Below are 19,291 nucleotides of genomic sequence, written 5' to 3'. Positions count from 1 at the left end.
AACCTGAACCCTGTGAGGAGCAGTGCAGCCATCTTAACAGCCACCAATGAAAACCTGACTCAGGGAACACCTCATAGATGCCTTGAAGTCTAAGAAGAAAAATACTGTCATCTTGAAAGAAGAATCCGTGTGTCATTTTCCGTGGTGCTCTAGAAAAGTCCTAAGGCACTTGATGAATGATAACACCTATGTGAATAACCATATACTTGACATAAGTATAAACACAAGTATAAATGATAATAGATTGAAACAAGTTACCAAACAGCATGTTGGGATTAAAAATAGTTCTGATGGGAATGTATGTAATTTAAGTCTCAGAAATGCATACTAAAGAACAATCTTGGTTAAAATGTTAATTTGAAATGGATTTAAAAATCCTGATTTCCTCTGACAGATTTTCTAAATTTCTTGTTTAAAAATTTTAAAAATGATTAGTTTTCACTTAAAAAAAAATTTTTTTTTTCTACTGTAGAAAATTGATTTTGTCCTTGAGAAGCCAACATGCTGTAAGTCCGCTTCCTTTTAAACCTGATTTGAGAATTAGAAGGCCTTCACCGCGGGAGCGATCTTGCGGAAGAATTTATGACCTCGGGAATTTGTAGTTTCAAATAGGTAGCCAGGAGGGGAAGGGTAGCTAGCGGGGCAGGTCTCCAGTTTCTTGGGCATATACTCCAGAGAGTACGTGGTGACGTCGTCAAACGGAAGCGACCTTTTCAAGGGAGCGTCTGCAGGTTTGCAGCTCTCGGTTGGAATTAGTTCATGGGGCACGTAGTGAGACCTGAAAGTGCTCAGGCCATCGAATTTTCCGGACGGGCTGGGGATCTGCGGCTCCTGCCTAATGAGTCCCTGACGGCAGCTTTCCCATGCTGGGAAATCTTGCATCGTGGTGCTCTTTCCTTGGAAAGGAAAGCTATGATTTCTCCTACGAGAAGCGGGCCTGATGAGAAGCACACGCGTGGCCTGATGCGGGACGTAGTCGAGGTGGCTGGTGCTCTGCAGCTGCATGGTGCCTGCGGGAGGGACGTACTCCGGCACTTTCTGGACTTGCGGTGCTGGGAGTGCCCACGCTTGAAAACTGTCCCGGAACTCAGTGCTTCCTTCGAATGGAGCGTCCTGGGCCGCTCTGGTGTGTGCAGGTCTGCAGGTCTTTGCCGTTTCACCGACGAGCCCCTGAAAGTCGCATCGGTGCATTGTGAGGTCCTCCAAGGGCTGGTCGGGTGGCTTGTAGCTGTCTTTTGGCCTTGCCAGCTTGAAGTCTGGCCGATGAGGCACATAATCAAGGCGATGACTTGTGTCACCGCTAAAGGGGATGGTAGAGCGTTCGACCGCAGGGCTGGGTTTACAGCTTTGTCTAGGCTTTATCTCCCGAGGGACATAGTCATCCTGAAATGTTGTTGAATTTCCAAATCTCACAGTAGGGGGATAGTAAGTTTGTTGTGGCTTGTAGAGTTCACTTTTCTGAAAGTCCCAAGCTCTATAATCATCTTGAAAATTTAAAAGAGAGAGAGAGCATTTTTAAATACTGAAGGACACCACCACCTTCTAAAAATCATGACTGACTTCTCTCGTTGCCGTCCTTGCATTTCCTTTAGGTATCCCAACACCAATTAAGTAGGAAGTTCCACTGATTTCCCCTCAGATTTATTCCTTTTTTCCTTCACTTCTACTTTCCTCTTCCTATCTCCCCACTTTAATACATACAACTTTCCACTTTCAGATTCTTGTGATTTAACATGGGAATGGAACATCTGAGCCTGACTTGATTGTTTTTGAAAACCGAAAAGGTTGTATTTTGGGTGAAGACAGAATTTAGGAGATTAGGGTTGTGTTCCCAGGAACTGGTTGGGATTTTTGTTATAACATGCTGAAGTGTGAAACATAAAAGCTAGGAATTAACATAAAACCAAGGGCCCTGCTGTGTGGGCAAGAGTGATGTGGATATTACTCCTTACTTTGGGGGGACTCCTCAAAGTAGAGAAAACTTCAGCTCCACTGTACCCCTGGAAGCCAAGGTAACTTGTACTATCCCAGGAGGAGCACTGGCTTCGATTTCCCTCCTCGGGAAATGGGCTTCACCTGGAGGTGAGGGGCCCAGACTGAATGCTCTCTAAAGTGTGAGAGACTAAGTATGGAATTTAGAAATGAACATCAGGGCTGAACTTGGGATTTCGTGTCAAATACCTTAATTCTTCTTCTTGCAGCTCACCTCGACCATGGATGGAAAACTGAAGTGCATATATTTCAACTGAGGTTTATTTAGGCTTTCTGTTTCTAGATGAGAAAGGGAGAAAGCTGAGAAATGCTATGGAATTGACTTTACCCCAAAATACATATCTCTAAATACCAAAAATTAATTTATGAGACAGAAGATATACATGATAAAGAATTAGAGTCTAGGCTAAAGGCCATGCAGTTTGTTTATTGGAAAGGCAAAAGTTCAAATGCTCCTTCTGTGGATACTTCTTTTGAAGAGGAAAGCTTCTCAGTCACAGGCATTTCTGCCAAAATAGCCACGTTTTTGACCAAATAATGATTACTCCCACCACCTTCAAGCTACTGATGTTTGAATGAGAGTGAATAACCTAAGAGCAGGCAATCTTTTGGATAACAGAGACCTGGTAAGAAAAGATGATCTGGGTCATGCACATTCTTGGTCTTGTGAACTTACATTTGAAAACAAATTCAGATACATGTGGGAGAAGAATGTGAAAGGTGCCATGAAGCAGAATTGGAGAGCTATGGTGGGCTGAAGACTTTGGAATAGACTCATAAGGAAACAGTGACATGATACATAGGCAGGGAAGGCTAGACCTTGGAGGGTGATCAGAGATGTGTCCAGGGGTGTGAGGATGCTATGAGAAAAGCCAGCTAGCTGATGGCGGTGGTGGGGTGGGTGAGGGGTAGTTCTCCCTCAAGCTTCCTCTGCGGCTGATAGTTTTCCAATTCCACTTCACAGGAAGCTTTACCACAAACTCACTTTTTCTTGAGTCACCATGAAGGACTCTCTGTTGTTTGCTACACCTCAAGTATAAAATTGTAGCACTACTTTTCAGTAACTAAGGAACCAGAGGATGTTAATGGAAGGTCTATGGTTCAATATAAACATACAGGGAGACCCTTTGTTGTCAAAATGTCTACAAAAAAGATGTTAATTTCATGAGAGAAACTAAATAGAAAAGAATATTCTCCCTTACCAAAAAAGTTTGGTTTTCAAAAAGGAAGCAAAATTTTAGAGACGAGATTTGATGGCAATGTATTAATTCCAGAGATCTGCAGAAAATTGGTTTGCCTCTTTTAAATATCCCCATGCTCATATGCCTGGAAATTTATTATTTTCCTATAATATTTATTAATAACACTCTAGTAATACCTTTAAAACATCATGGCCTTTATTAATATCATTGGTTCTTAGTATCTTATGACACTTATGGAAAAAAATCAAACATAATGCCGTCTACATCTAACAATGCATCTGGTCATTTGGCAACTACAGTACTGCACTTGTTAGATAAGGGCCATTCAGTTTAGATGGGAAGTTTGCTTTCTTCTAAACAGCTTTAAGTCCATGAGGTGCTTTCATGTGTTTGCTCATCATGAACATCCAGATGCAGAACTCCAACTCCATCTTTACACAGTGAGCTGTCCTGGGTTCCTCTTTGAGGACAAAAATCCTCAGCGGCATATGCAGTTTCTTTCTCTTGGTAGTTGGGGCTCTGTTCTCTACGTTGTCTTATGGCACCAAGAATGTGGGACCAATTTTCATAAAGTCAGGGGGCTCCATCCTTTCTTTTTCAATCTACACATCATCAAACTTGTCTCACAGTTTTAGTCCTACCTGTAAGTTGATGACTCCCAAACTTGAATCTCTACTGCAGACTTCCCTAGAAATCCAAACCAACATATCTATCTTCCTCCTAGACAATCTCTATTCAAATGTCCAAGAGGTAAACTGAAACTTAGTTTGCCCCAACTGAGTTCACCATCTTGCTCAGACTCATTTTCCCTAAATAACACAACAATAAAACACTATTTTGAATATGGCATCTCATGTAAAGATTTCACCCAGTTAATTTTCTCTTCCTCACTCCCTTCTCTCTGTTTCAAGTCATTTTCAAATCCTGTTTATTTTACTTTCTAAATTATAAGTTTTTCCATCTGAGGCAATCATGCAATGAATAGCAACCTGATGAAATTATCAAAAATAAGAATAAGGAAATAGAAGAAAAAATATTGTAAAATAAGGTTCTATAGACTTTACAGCAAGACCTTTATTTCATTCTTGATATTTGTAGTTAGTGTCTTCTCTTTTTATTTTTCTCCTTGGTCATTGTGGTTAGGGTTATTCAACTTTGCAATCTTTTAACAGAATCAGCATTCCATTTCATCAATTTCCTCTACTGCTTTTCTCTTTACAGACTCATTGATTACTGCTCTTCATGCTTCTCTCTGGAATCATTTTCCTTCAACCTGAAGAACTTCCTTTAATTACTTTTGTAGTATGTATCTGCTACTAACACTTTTTCTCCTTTTTTTTCCTTCCCTAAAAACCTCTTTATTTTACATTATTTTGAAGAATATTTTCACTACATATAAAATTCTAGGATTCACTGGGTTTGAAATTCTCAATTTTTTTTTCCTTTTAACATTAAAGATGTCATTCATTGTCTTAAGGCTTCTATAGTTTCTGGTGAAGTCAAGTACATTTCTAACTTTTCTTTTGTAGATAATCTGTAGTTTTGCTCTTACTACTTCTAAGAAGTTATCTTTACTTGGTTTTCAGAAGTTTGATGACAGTTGCCAGACATGGCTTTGTGTTTATTTTGCGGTTTGATAAGCTGCTTGAATCTGTGGCCTGAATTCCTTCACCAATTTTGGAAATTCTTTGACCATTATCTCTTCAAATACTTCCTGATTCTTCATAGGTCTTATAAGGTTTTATTTTATGCTGGACGTTATGCATAAGAAAATCATAAAAGCTAAAATCAGTGTTACTTTCAACAGAAGACACCTTGCTCTTCCCTCTGTTGGGCAGATAGGATGTGGGGCAGACCACCTTGATCCAATCAGGAACTGAGCAAGACTGGCGTTCAGTGACATCTTTAATTAGACAAAGTCTTCCTCTAATTACAAATTTCTTCGGACAAGACCTGTGATGTGTTTGTAGCTTTGCCTTCATTCTAGACAAAGACATTCTTTGTCTTCCAAGCACCTGTTCCCAAGACTGTGGGACATTACTGTGAACTCTTTCTAGCCCAGTCTTCTAGCCCACCATGCCCCCTCAACACTTAGCAAACACCCCACAAGGGAAACAAGCCCTGCATCTGGGGTACTTATAGATTCTAATTGTCATACCTGCCTATGTGTGAGCTTCTCCACTGATTTCCCTTCCCCCTAGAAGAGTCCCCTGCTTATGCCACCCCAATCTTCAGCCTCACCTAGACTTGACAGATGCTTCCAGAGGAGTGAACAGTTGGCCACCTCAGCTTATCTAGGAAGGGTTCCTCCATTTCTGTAAATTTAGTTCTTTGCTTCTATTTAAAAAAAGATTTTTAAAAATTTATGTATGTTTTTAGCTGTTTCAGTGGAGGTTATGGCTTTCTGCCATCTACTATATCCTATCTGGTAGCAGAACTCAAAAAATTTTAGTGACTAGTAGTAAAATGCTAAGCTCCTCAGTCTAACAACCAAGACATCACAATCTTAAGCTACATTTTTGGAATTAGACACTAATTACTCAGATCCTGAAATTCTCTGGTCCACACCATGTTCACTGAACACCTTTTTATTTTTCTGGCTTTATGACTTTTGCTCATCTCACCCTAGCTTTTAGGACGTCCCTCCTCTTTCCATACATCAATACTTACTAGTCTCTGATGCATTCTCAGACTAGCCTGCAGTGATATCTTGTTCAGTCTAAATTTTTGAAGCACTAATTGTTTCATAATTTTCTAATGAATCATTCCCCCCTCCTTGTGATATTTCATTTATTTCTTATATGACTACTTAATTTTTCATGCTATATTGCTCTTTTTTTTCCTCACCTGTAAAGTTTCTAAATGTCAGCAACCCTGCTCCATTCAGATCTCTATTCCTTGTAGTGCCTGGCACACAGAAGAGTAATCCCTAAAAAGTATTTATCAAATCAAATACTGACCTATTTTCTTTATGTACACTTTAGTCTGAATAAGTTTCTAAACCAAGGCTGCTGGGGACAGATAAATTTCTGTCTAATAAGAGTGACCAGTTCCATAGAGCCACATCTCCAGAATCTAGATGACGCCCTTCTCACCATCTTGTAGTTTTTTTGTTTTTAATCATATCCCATTTCCATCTTCCCTCTATTCTCTGTTAGGTTATAGTGAAAGGCTCTTCCCATTGTGATTCTTCTTCAGCTACAGATCTGTCCTTATGGAGGGATGTACAGAGCCTGTAGTGTGGTCATCACACAGGATGGTAACATGTCCCCTTGGCCCATAGGTTTTCTTGTCTCATGCCCCCAACCTGGAAATACAAGGATAACTTTTCCTTACTAGGAAAGATCAGGAGAGGGGAGGCCAGAAGGAACCCAGGAATCCTCAACATTGGGTTATGGGAGTAGAAGTACATGAATCTATAGGAAGCCCAGGTAATGAGAAGCCAGAACTAGTATTGGATGTATGAGTGTGGGTGTGCATGTGTGTATGTTACATGTAAATAGTCAAGGCATCAAGGATTATCAGTATTATTGTATTTTAAGTGAACTTTACAGAGAAAAAAAGAAAATCTTACTATGGTTGTTGAAAAGATCCAGTACAATCAGGAATAAGACAAGGGTGCCCACTCTCACCACTGCTATTCAACATAGTTTTGGAAGTTTTGGCCACAGCAATCAGAGCAGAAAAAGAAGTAAAAGGAATCCAGATAGGAAAAGAAAAAGTGAAACTCTCGCTGTTTGCAGATGACATGGTCCTCTACATAGAAAACCCTAAAGACTCTACCAGAAAATTACTAGAGCTAATCAACGAATATAGTAAAGTTGTAGGATATAAAATTAACACACAGAAATCCCTTGCATTCCTATACACTAACAATGAGAAAACAGAAAGAGAAATTAAGGAAACAATACCATTCACCACTGCAACAAAAACAGTAAAATACCTAGGAGTATATCTACCTAAAGAAACAAAAGACCTATACATAGAAAACTATAAAACTCTGATGAAAGACATCAAAGAGGACACAAACAGATGGAGAAACATACCGCGTTCATGGATTGGAAGAATCAATATTGTCAAAATGACTATACTACCCAAAGCAATCTATAGATTCAATGCAATCCCTATCAAGCTACCAACGGTATTCTTCAGAGAACTAGAACAAATAATTTCACAATTTGTATGGAAATACAAAAAACCTCGAATAGCCAAAGCAATCTTGAGAAAGAAGAATGGAACTGGAGGAATCAACCTGCCTGACTTCAGACTATACTACAAAGCCACAGTCATCAAGACAGTATGGTACTGGCACAAAGACAGAAATATAGATCAATGGAACAGAATAGAAAGCCCAGAGATAAATCCACGTACCTATGGACACCTTATCTTTGACAAAGGAGGCAAGAATATATAATGGAAAAAAGACAACCTCCTTAACAAGTGGTGCTGGGAAAACTGGTCAACCACTTGTAAAAGAATGAAACTAGAACACTTTCTAACACCGTACACAAAAATAAAATCAAAATGGATTAAAGATCTAAATGTAAGACCAGAAACTATAAAACTCCTAGAGGAGAACATAGGCAAAACACTCTCCGACATAAATCACAGCAGGATCCTCTATGACCCACCTCCCAGAATATTGGAAATAAAAGCAAAAATAAACAAATGGGACCTAATGAAACTTAAAAACTTTTGCACAACAAAGGAAACTATAAGCAAGGTGAAAAGACAGCCCTCAGAATGGGAGAAAATAATAGCAAATGAAGAAACAGACAAAGGATTAATCTCAAAAATATACAAGCAACTCCTGCAGCTCAATTCCAGAAAAATAAATGACCCAATCAAAAAATGGGCCAAAGAACTAAACAGACATTTCTCCAAAGAAGACAGACAGATGGCTAACAAACACATGAAAAGATGCTCCACATCACTCATTATCAGAGAAATGCAAATCAAAATCACAATGAGGTACCATTACATGCCAGTCAGGATGGCTGCTATCCAAAAGCCTACACGCAATAAATGCTGGAGAGGGTGTGGAGAAAAGGGAACCCTCTTACACTGTTGGTGGGAATGCAAACTAGTACAGCTGCTATGGAGAACAGTGTAGCAATTTCTTAAAAAACTGGAAATAGAACTGCCATATGACCCAGCAATCCCACTTCTGGTCATACACACCGAGGAAACCAGATCTGAAAGAGACACGTGCACCCCAATGTTCATCACAGCACTGTTTATAATAGCCAGGACATGGAAACAACCTAGATGCCCATCAGCAGATGAATGGATAAGGAAGCTGTGGTACATATACACCATGGAATATTACTCAGCCATTAAAAAGAATTCATTTGAATCAGTTCTAATGAGATGGATGAAACTGGAGCCCATTATACAGAGTGAAGTAAACCAGAAAGATAAAGACCAATACAGTATACTAACACATATATATGGAATTTAGAAAGATGGTAACGATAACCCTATATGCAAAACAGAAAAAGAGACACAGATGTACAGAACAGACTTTTGAACTCTGTGGCAGAAGGCAAGGGTGGGATGTTTCGAGAGAACAGCATTGAAACATGTATATTATCTAGGGTGAAACAGATCACCAGCCCAGGTTGGATGGGTGAGACAAGTGCTTGGGCCTGGTGCACTGGGAAGACCCAGAGGGATCGGGTGGAGAGGGAGATGGAGGGGGATCGGGATAGGGAATACATGTAAATCCACGGCTGATTCATGTCAATGTATGACAAAAACCACTACAATGTTGTAAAGTAATTAGCCTCCAACTAATAAAAATAAATGGAAAATAATGGAAAATAAAATAAAAGACCCAGTACAAACATTTCACCCGTTTTATGTCAAATTATTATGTAATACATTATCTCCTATGCATAGCAACTAATATATATCTTAGCAATTACTATATGCTGTATTAGATTATTAAAATATCTTTGTTCACTGTATGTGAAAATCTTTGTGAAAGTTGCTCAGTCATGACTGATTCTTTGCGACCCTATACAGTCCATTGAATTCTCTAGGCCAGAACACTGGAGTGAATAGCCTTTCCTTTCTCCAGGGGATCTTTCCAACCCAGGTCTCCCACATTGCAGGTGGATTCTTTACCAGCTGAGCGACAAGGGAAGCCCAAGAATACTGGAGTGGGTAGCCTATCCCTTCTCCAGCAGATCTTCCTGACCCAGGAATTGAACCGGGGTCTCCTGCATTGCAGGTGGATTCTTTACCACTGAGCTATCAGGGAAGCCATGATATGTTCACTGTATGTGTTGTCTTAAAAATTTGTTCCTTGTATGGTGTCTTATATGCTCATAGCCTAAAAAACAAAACAAAGAACATTGTTCCTGATCTCCCTACTGAGCTGACTTATAGATCATACTATACTAATTCCATATACTGTGTTGTTTAGTCATTCAGTCTTAAAAATAGTGACTCTCTTGTGACCCCATGGACTGTAACCCACCAGGCTCCTCTGTCCATGGGATTTCCCAGGCAAGAATACTGGAGTGTGTTGCCATTTCCTTTTCCAGGGAACATACACTTTACTTACCCATTAAACTGCTAAGAGTGATGTTTAAAGAGTAAGTGTGTATTCAGTTATTATTTGTTTAAAATATAAATCATTATTGTTATTGTGGATGGCATCACTTTTATAAAAGGGTTTCATATTAGGACATAGCCATTCAGTTATATCACATATGAGTAAAAATACTGTAAGCCTAAATATGGAATTACATTATTAACAAAAAATATAGAAACAGTATGAACTAACCAGATAGACTATTGTTGGAAAATAAAGAACTGCCCAAAGCAAGTGTTGTAAGACCAGATTGATTTTTGGAAAGAAACTGGTCACACATCGTCCAGCCCCTTCCTCCCTGCAGTTGGTTGCCAGCAGGCAGAAGGTATTCCATGCTGGAAGGCCTAGAGGAGCAGGTGGCCTGTGTGAGGATCCAACGTTGTCTCACTAGGTGAACACGCCTATTTTATTCTGAAGTTCAGTAGCAGGGACCATCTGCTAACAGAGGTAAGTGTCATCCTCTATCCCAGCCTTTATCAGCATAGAAGGCAATATTTTGGTTCTCTCCCTGCTAATTCTTTTGGTTGGTTCAGAACCTGAATGGTGAAGAGGGTTGCTATTTATTTGACTTTCTCAAAGGCTGCAGAATGCTCAGTAGTTTCATACTGGGAGGAAAGGAGAAGTGCCAACTCAAAATGGCATAATGTGACAAATAGGACATAATGCTTGTTCAGTAGTATCCTTTGTTTTCATGGTTTGAGATAGAGAAAACTTAGTGGCTGAATTTAGACAGGAACCCAGGTCTCTTAACTCTCAACCAAGCAAATGGTCTTTTTCCCTCACTATACAATATTATTTTGACAAAAGAGAAAGAAGTTTTCTCCTAAGCCTTGGCGACTTAAGTTTGGCAGTCTGCCAGAACTGCAATTCCATGTTGGATGTCAAAGCTGAAGGTTAAATTTTTGTTTTTTGGTGCTTTAATTCTGGAGATGGCAAGTTACCTTTATAGGTTGGGACAGTGTCCAGCTTTCCTTTTTTAACTTGTTGTCTCTCCAGAGGCCGAACTATCACCACAGGATGTACTTTGTAAGAATTAAAATCCCGTTTGTAGGTGGTGCCAAGATCAATCACCCCCTGTTTTGGTTTATATTCTTCTGGTGCATGGCGAGGCTGTTTGTCTATTTTGTAAGGACGATAATCCGACCTGAAATATATAAGTTTGAAACATAGCCTCACAGGTTCTTTTGTTTTTAACTCTTTCAATTCAGTATTAAAGTTTTCAAGACTTCCACTAGAAAAATCTAGAAGATATTAAAATGGTGATGGTTGGTAAACTACTTGAAAGAGAATATTGAATTCCTTTATGTCCTACCCAGTGACTAAATATCTTAAGAAAAATAAATATTAAAAAAAAAAAATCCGTTTTTCCAAACCTCTTTACAATGAATCATTGGTTAATTGGATCTTACATAAATAAAATCTTCCAAGAATTGAATTTTTGGTCTAACCTGGAAGAAAATCACAGGTTAAAGGTTTAAATGAATCTGAAAAAAATTTTAACTATATCCCTTGGGTCCAGTTTGTCAAAACCCTTATTCATCCTATTAAAGACTTTAATGAACTGTTTGGGTATGCTCTTTTTGTTGAGTCATGCTGTCTTCCTGCTCATCTTTAAATAATCAGTTAAAGGAGTCACGTACATCTGACTCTGGCCTTTAGACATCAATCATATTCATAGCATGGATATAAGTCTTATTCATCTTCTGATCCCCCGGCAGCTCTTGCCAGGGATGGGGGTCATAGAGTACCCTGGCCACCCTGGGCATTTGATAAACATTATGTTATTGCAGACACTGAGGCTGTTTGTTGAATTGGAGAAGACCACAGACTTGGACTGATCAGACCACCTGGGCCCAAATCCTGGCTCTGTCATTTGCTACATGTATTATACTGGATAACTTCACCTGTCTGTTCCAGTTTCCTTATATATAAAATAGAACCATAATGTCATCTACCTCATACAGGGTTGTTTTAAGGACTGACACATATATGCATGTACAGCATACACATGACTATTTTGTACACATAAAGAATGATTATTTTGATTACTACTACTAAAAGTCTTCCAAATTGCTTTCTTTTCTTTGGCATTGACTTTCTATTGATATTTCTATTGGCATTTCTTTTCTATTGGCTGTGGTCATTTATTTTATGATTTATTCAAATCATTTTTTTACTAATCAGTATTTTCTATATGTGGTCATAACCTCCCGAAAACAAAACTCACTGAATCCCTTCTCTGTTCACAATGTAACTTCTTAGACTTGTTAACTCACCCCTGTCAACCCACTTCAACCTGGTTTTTTCAGCACAGCCCTCTCTAGTACAGTTTCAAGGTCCACAGTGACTTCTATATGGTGAAATGCATCAGACAGTCTTAGTCATCATCTTACCAAACTTCTCCAGTAGTAACTTTCATTATTGACCACTCTTTCTATTTCTGGAAATCTCTTTCTCCCTGTCTTCCTCATTATTTCTTCTCAGTCTCCTATGTCACTTCACCCTCCTAGACTCAGTCATGAAGTGCTAGAGTTCCTCAGCACTTGGGTCTGCACACTCTCCTCTGCTCATCCCATGTTCCCTCCTGAGCACAGGTCCTCCACCCCCACAGCTGCCATCACTAACTAGATGGAAATGCCTCTCAAACTTACATCTCTGCTTAGACCACTTCTCTTAGATCCAGACCAGTTTTCACAAGGCCTCTCAGCTAGTCAACGGCACCTCAAAACGTACTATACCTCTAATCAAGACATTTCTCCCCAACAATTCTGGCCCCTTTTGCTTGTTCCTTGTCTTGGTGAATGGCACCACTTCTTCAGCTGCACAGTCAGGAACCTAGACCGACCCTTCATGCCTCACAGGGCTGAACCAGTTGTCTTGTATGTCTCCTGCAATGGTAGGCAGGTTCCTTTATCACTGGCGCCACCCGGGAAGCCCTTTCATGCCTCACTTCCCTCTTAAATTTAGTTTATCACCACCTCCTATCAGCTTTGCCTCCTAAATCTCTTTTAAATCTAACTGCTTTTCTGTGTCTCATCCACCACCCTGATATTTCAAGCTTTTGTAACAGCTCATCCACATCAGTTCAGTAGCTTCCTAAACTCACTCACTAGTTCTCTCTCCAATCTTTCCATACCCCCTGCCACACACACACAAACAAACACACACACCCCAAAAAGAAACCCCCAGTGGCTTCTTACTGCTCTAAGGCTACAGAAGAAACTGGGCGTGACCTCTCCCACTGGCTTCAACTCACCTCCTGCTTCCCCTCCCGCTGCTGGCCTTTTCCTTCCTGCTTCATGCTGCAATCTGTCTGGAAAGCACGTTCTTACATTCTTAATCCAGTTAAGTGCTTTACAGCCTTCAGATTTTAGATCATTCTGCTCATTTCCCTGATGAAGTCAAGCCTTGGCTCTCCAGTTACCTGGTGCCTACCCTTCCTAGATTTGATCACTGTTGCAATTTTATACTCATGTTTTTGATTGCCACCTCCACTAGACTGCAGTGTCTGTAAGCACAGAGATCAGGACTGTTTCTGCTCATCACTGTATCCCAGGCACCAAGCATAGCGCCTGACACTTAACAAAGGCTTGAGAAATACTTTAGAAGATGAACAACAGTAGACATCACATACCTCTGCTGCTCAAGATATCTGAGTTGTTCTTTGCTCTTCCCAAATACCAGCTAGAGAGGAACAGGCTAAAATGCAATCAGGAAGTGGAAGAACCAGGGAGAGGACAGAGAAAGCTTATAAGTCTTCATTTCTCTAGTTAGATTGGTTACATGTTAGAAAGTGTACCTCCAAACCCAAAACAACTTTCTATGGAGATGTAGTGAAGGGTAAATGCACTCTTACTCATCTGATATATCCTAAAACTCTGGACATGTCTGGACTCAGACTTTCAGGGCAGCCTTCCTGCCAACTCTGGCAGTCACTGATTCTGCTACAACTGTAATCCTCTAAAGGACCAAAAGTCCTGTACAAGTCCAGACATCTGCTCTTTACAGTCTCTTCCTACAGTACAAAAAAGTATAGAACAGAATGACACAATATTTTTCAATTGTACAGATGAATCAGCTGCTATCTGTTGCCCAGTCAACATCGTCAACATGCGGGAGTCAAGCAAGAGTTCCAAATCCCTTGAATGTGGTCCTTGGAAATACTTCTGTTGTTAGTTGCTAAGCTGTGCCCAACGTTTATGCGACCCTTGGATTGTGGCCCGTCAGGCTCCTCTGTCCGTGGGATTTCCCAGGCAAGAATACTGGAGTGGGTTGCCATTTCCTTCTCCAGGGGATCTTCCTGACCCAGGGGTCGAACCTGAGTCTCCTGCAAGTGGATTCTTTACCATCTGTGCCACAATACTACTAATTCCCTAGTCAAAATACAAAGAAAAGATCTAGTGTTTTACTAAGTGGAAAGATGATTTACGAAATGGAAAGTTTCGTTTTGTTGGTATATTTGAATCTTTATTTAGTTTTATTTTATTTTTACTATTAAGGCTACTTGAACAAGGCAATGGAGAAAACCCAGAATTGAAAAGCAATTGACTTTTTAAAAGAAACATGTGGCAGGTTAAACTTTCTTCATTTTTTAGAGTTGGTTAAATGCAAAATCTTTATTCAACAAATATGAATATTGTGAACTTTATTTCAAATCTCCATTATGAATCACTAAGGCATCAAGGAAGAAAGGAGTAGAGGTGGAGAAAAAAAGAGCAACCTTTCCCCTTGGCTCTATCTCAACCAGCTGTTTAGTTCCTTCATCTCATTTACTACAATCTGGGATTATCTTGTTTGTCTGATTTTTGTTTGGGGACCGTTCATAGTTAAAAGACTATAAACAGTGGTGGGGAAAGCCCTTCTTTCCATTCCACATCAGACCCAGTGGACAGTCCAGGACCTGCCCACTGCATTGAGTCTGTAGCAACAGAATCACCACTGATGCTGGTTAAAAATGCATATTCCTGGAATCCATTCCATTAGCTACTGACGGTTTTAGGTGGTGATCTGGAACCTATAACTGTAGCCTTTCTTGATGACTCCAAATCACACAAAAGTCTGAGGACTATGGAAGATCTTCACATTTCCGGAAGAGCCACACACCTACAGAAGGAACCATAAGAGTTGCCTGAAATGTTAAAGTATAAGTATTGGACTAAAAGTTTGAAGGTCTCCACCTTTGCTATGTAAGTAAAATAATCTTCCTTTGAAATGAAAATGGATAATACTAAAAGTTAACATTGTCCTAGAGCATTTTAAAAACCCTAAATTATAGAAACCTGATGTACAAGTTCCTTGAAAGCAAGAACCTATGTTTATATTTTTTTTAATGCCTTAGATTGTGCCTTGAATATAGTGTGGACATCAACAGAATAAAGAAAAGAATTGAATTGACAAAGATACAAAGAGATCAAAAGTGCTGAGTCAAGTGAAAAGTTGAGGCTTAAAAGAACTTTTCTGTCTTTCACACACTGAGTAAATATTGAGCACCTACTATGAGCTAGTAAGCATTTAATAGGTTTCTGGAAATAGAATGCTGAGATAAGAAGACACACAGTTCCTGCTTTCACTGAGACTAATCTAATGATAAACAATAGGCAGATACTTTGAGAACTTATATAGGGGACTTTTACCTCACCAAAAACTGGGTGTCAGAGAAGGCTTTTCCGAGTAATAATTGGGTTGAGATCCATAGGTTGAGCCAATGTAAACTAGGGTAAGATACAGGAAGAATTTCAGGCAGGTAAAATAGTATCTTGGAAGGTTATGTGACAAGGAAAACTTACTACATTCAAGAAATGAAAAATGTCCTATGGGATGTAACCAACAGTGCAAAGGGCATTACAGTGAAAATAAATCAGAGAAGAAAGTGGGGACCAAGCAGTGAAGGGATTTGTTCGTATATTAAATATGATGGGAAAATACAAGACCAGTTTTAGCAGGGAGGTGATAGAATTGGATCTGCATTTTAAAAAGGTCATCTTGCTCAACATCACTAATTATTGGAGAAACTCAAATCAAAACTACAATGAGGTACCACTTCACATTAGCTAGAATGGTCATCATTAAAAAGTCTGTAAATAACAAATGCTGGAGAGGATGTGGAGAAAAGGGAACTCTCCTCTACTGTTAGTAGGAATGTAAGTTGGTACAGCCACTATGGAAATTAGTATGGAGGGTTCTCAAAAAACTAAAAATAGAACTACCATATTATTCAGCAGTCCCACTCCCAGGCATATAGCCAACAAAACTATAATTCAAAAAGATATATGCACCATCCCTATGTTCACAGCAGCATTATTCACAATAGCCAAGACATGGAAACAAACGTCCAGCGACAGATGAATGGATAAAGAAGATGTGGTACATATATATACAATGGAATGCTACTCAGGCATAAAAAGGAATGAAATAATGTCATTTGCAGCAACATGAGTGCAACTAAAGATTATCATAAGTAAGTTAAGTAAGTCAGAAAGAAAAAGACAAGTACCATATAACTTGTATGTGGAATCTAAAATATGGCAAAAATGAACCTATCTATAAAACAAAAACAGACTCACGGACATAGAGTACAGACTGGTGGTTGCCAAGGGCGGGGGGAGGGAAAAACTGGGAGTTTTGGATTAGCAGATTGTGATCTATTATATTAATCTATTGGATGGATAAACAACAAGGTCCTACTGTATAGCACAGGGACTATATCCAAAATCCTGTGATGAAAAAGAACGCTAAAAAAGCAATGTCTGTAAGTGTGTAACCGAGTCACTTTGCTGAACAGCAGAGATGGGGACAACATTGTAAATCAACTATACTTCAGTGAAAAATAAAATTAAAAAAAGAAAGAGGTAATCTGGGTCACCTCAAGTTAGAAAACAGATCAGAGACGCAAAAGCTGGAGTAGATACAAACATAACCCTTGGGAAGTTATTGCATTCTGGTCACAGTGGAAAGCAGACAAACACATAGATTTTAGGAGGTTAAAAAAGAAATCAACAGAACTTTTTATATTTTCCTTTTACATTCTCAGTTTTGTCATTCTAGCTTAGTTCTCATCTTTCTTAAGTTGTGACTGAACCAGTTTCTTGCTTTTTAGATTGGTTCAACTTAAATCAACTAAATAGTTTAAAGAGTTAAACTAAATAGTTTAAAGAAAACTTTATTAAAACCAGGAGAGTGGTGAAAAAATAAGTAAAGCAAATTGTTTCTTGATATTTACTTAAATGTTGTTATTCCTTCCATTTTGCCACCATATGCTCGATATTCTTCCTTGGGCTTCAGACTCTGAGGTGGAAGAACATTGACGTATGTAGGATATTTTTCCAAATATTCAGTTGTGGCACAAGACCCGCCAGAATTTTCATAAATCCTTGTGGTTCCATGTGGGCAATGATGTCGCCTATGCAAACATAAAAAACTCATTACAGTTTAACTCACATGAGCAATTGTATATGCACACTGCAGAGGAAAATATGATAGATGGTAGTTTTGACTGATAAAGTGAAAGAAATAGACATTTGGAAATTTTTAGTTACATAGTAGGGGGAAAAAAGATTAAAATAGCAAGATGACAAAGTAACAGACAGGGGTCAAAATTTCCCAAAGGGGCCCAACAATCTTGATCCTGATAGACAGAGGCAATGTACTGAAATATCAATGAGTTTGTTCTCTTAGAAGAGCAGGGATCTTTGCCCCACTCTATCACAGTTGTGGGTGGTGGCCAAATGTCAAGAGTTTGCTAGGTGAACCCTCCAACTGTGGCTCCTGGCTTTGCCAAGATTCTTGTACCTCAAACATACACTTGAAAGTAGGGGTGCACTACTGCTGAGAGGATTCTTAGAACTTCAGCAAGAGACATGTCAGTGGGAAGCATTATCAATGTTTAAAGCCCAGAGAAGATTCCTTGCTTTGGCAATGCCTCAGTTCCCCGGATCATTTAACTGCCTGAAAAAAAGGGAGCCTCCAACATCATGAAGACTGAAAATTCCTGATAGCTGGATGGGAAAGGAACTTGGGTTGGATAGAAATGAAAGATTAGAAATAATAATTAATTTTGTGCATTAGATTTTCAAATATGAATCAAATCCTCAAATGTCGATTTACCTTTTAATCCATATTGGATTATTAATTATAAACATTTACCATGAAACTAAGGGGAAAACTGCTTTCATCAACATTCTAAGTGTCTATTCTTTGGAGGAGATTACAATACCACAGGGCTGACATATTCATAATATTCATTGAGCAAACAGTGATCTAATCCCTGGGTCAACAGGGAAGTTGAGGAAGGAGAAGACTATTTCTTAGGTGACGGGAGGTTGTCAGGCAGGACTCACTGACCAATTCTAGGTTTTAGGAAGTCAGATTCCAAAGGAGCACAGGCTGGATGGGCTTGGGAAAGAAAATATCGGTCAGGCAGGGGTGGGGGGAAAAAAAAGAAAGCAAGGGATAAAAGAAAGCGTAACATGGATCGAAAACTCATCGACTTGCACACCGTTCTATTCTTCTGTTTCCTTTTATTAATTTTTAAAATAGTGTGGGGCATACACTCTCCCAGTCGAATCAGATCCCCACTTAACCACCCTGACCTCCGGCCGCTGCTGCACAGGCATATAAACCCCACCGCTGGATGGCACTGGGAGTTTGCGCCCTGGATAGGAGCCCACAAATGCGTGCGTGCGTGCACAGTCGTTTCAATCGTGTTTGCGACCCTATGGACTGTAGCCCGCCAGGCTCCTGTCCATGGGATTCTCCAGGCAAGAATACTGGAGAGGGTTGCTGTGCCCTCCTCCAGGGGATCTTCACAAACTAGCGGTGGAACCTCGTCTCCTGGGTCTCCTGCATTGGCAGGCGGGTTCTTTATCACTAGCGCCACCTGGAAAGTGCCAGGAGCCCACAAAGCAGAATTGCTTAACCCGAAATAGCTGGCCGGGTGCGCGGCCAGCATTTGGGGACCCGGGGATAAGTGGGGACGTCGCTGCGCCCGGGTCCCCGCACCTCCGCTAAACCCGCGGCCCTAGCTCACTTCCAAGCCCGGCCGCCGCCACGCCGGCCGTTCCTTACCCGCAAGTACAAATCTGACACAGACACCAAGTCCTCATGCTCCCGGCTCCTCAGCTCCTCCAAATCTGCAACTTCCGCCGTTCCACCGCTGCCTCCGTAGTCAAGGCAACCGCGGGAGCCCAGGAGACGGACGCGGCGCCGGCTTCCGGCGGCGACAGAGACGCGCGCGGGTCAAAGGTCGTACGTCGCTAGCCCCGCCCCCAGCGCGCGGGCATTCGGGAGACACCTGGTTGTGGGCGTTTGCGACGTGCTTGGTGTGGTCTGCGCCGGGGTCCGAGCGGGACTGATTGGGCTGCGGGAGCCGGTGAGTGTGGGCCCGCAGGGCGCTGGGCGTCCTTCTCTGGCAGCTCCAGGCGGTGGGGGCACCCGGGGCGCCGCGGCGGCGGGGCGGGGCCGGGGACTAACTCGGGATGGAAGCGACTGCCACCCGAGC

The 19,291-nt window shown here is 40.5% G+C and overlaps 2 protein-coding genes across 3 annotated transcripts in view; one reads left to right on the top strand and one right to left on the bottom strand.

Moving 5' to 3' along the window:
• Window positions 1-493: 493 nt before the first annotated feature.
• On the bottom strand, window positions 494-19,024 carry SAXO2 (stabilizer of axonemal microtubules 2). Of its 2 annotated transcripts, XM_065906465.1 has the most exons (4): window positions 18,859-19,024; window positions 17,015-17,194; window positions 10,737-10,939; window positions 494-1,484 (listed from the first exon to the last, which is right to left on the bottom strand). In XM_065906465.1, the coding sequence occupies exons 1-4, from the start codon at window positions 18,894-18,896 to the stop codon at window positions 541-543; spliced, it is 1,365 nt and encodes a 454-aa protein (XP_065762537.1). In that variant the 5' UTR covers window positions 18,897-19,024; the 3' UTR covers window positions 494-540. The 2 variants fall into 2 exon arrangements, with proteins under 2 accessions (XP_065762537.1, XP_065762538.1); XM_065906466.1 differs by lacking the exon at window positions 17,015-17,194 and having other exon boundaries at window positions 18,859-18,967.
• A 21-nt stretch (window positions 19,025-19,045) lies between these two features.
• The window catches only part of EFL1 (elongation factor like GTPase 1), a 118,109-nt gene continuing 117,863 nt past the window's right edge, over window positions 19,046-19,291 (top strand). The window contains exon 1 of the mRNA XM_065906463.1: window positions 19,046-19,162. The gene's annotated coding sequence lies outside the window, so the exon portion shown is untranslated. The remainder of the gene's footprint in view (window positions 19,163-19,291) is intronic.

This window comes from Muntiacus reevesi, chromosome 15 (assembly GCF_963930625.1).
Source record: "Muntiacus reevesi chromosome 15, mMunRee1.1, whole genome shotgun sequence".
Taxonomy (NCBI): Eukaryota; Metazoa; Chordata; class Mammalia; order Artiodactyla; family Cervidae; genus Muntiacus; species Muntiacus reevesi.
This window is presented reverse-complemented; position numbering and strand designations above follow the sequence as displayed.

Bases quoted from the DNA above. Each gene is read 5' to 3' on its own strand.
- SAXO2 (XM_065906465.1), bottom strand. From the start codon at position 18,896: ATGAGGACTTGGTGTCTGTGTCAGATTTGTACTTGCGG. The intron at 10,940-17,014 runs GTAAATATCAAG...TATATATTTCAG, and splicing joins GAAGGAATAACAACATTTAA to GTCGGATTATCGTCCTTACA. The intron at 1,485-10,736 runs GTAACTTGCCAT...TAAATTTTCAAG, and splicing joins CACTGTCCCAACCTATAAAG to ATGATTATAGAGCTTGGGAC.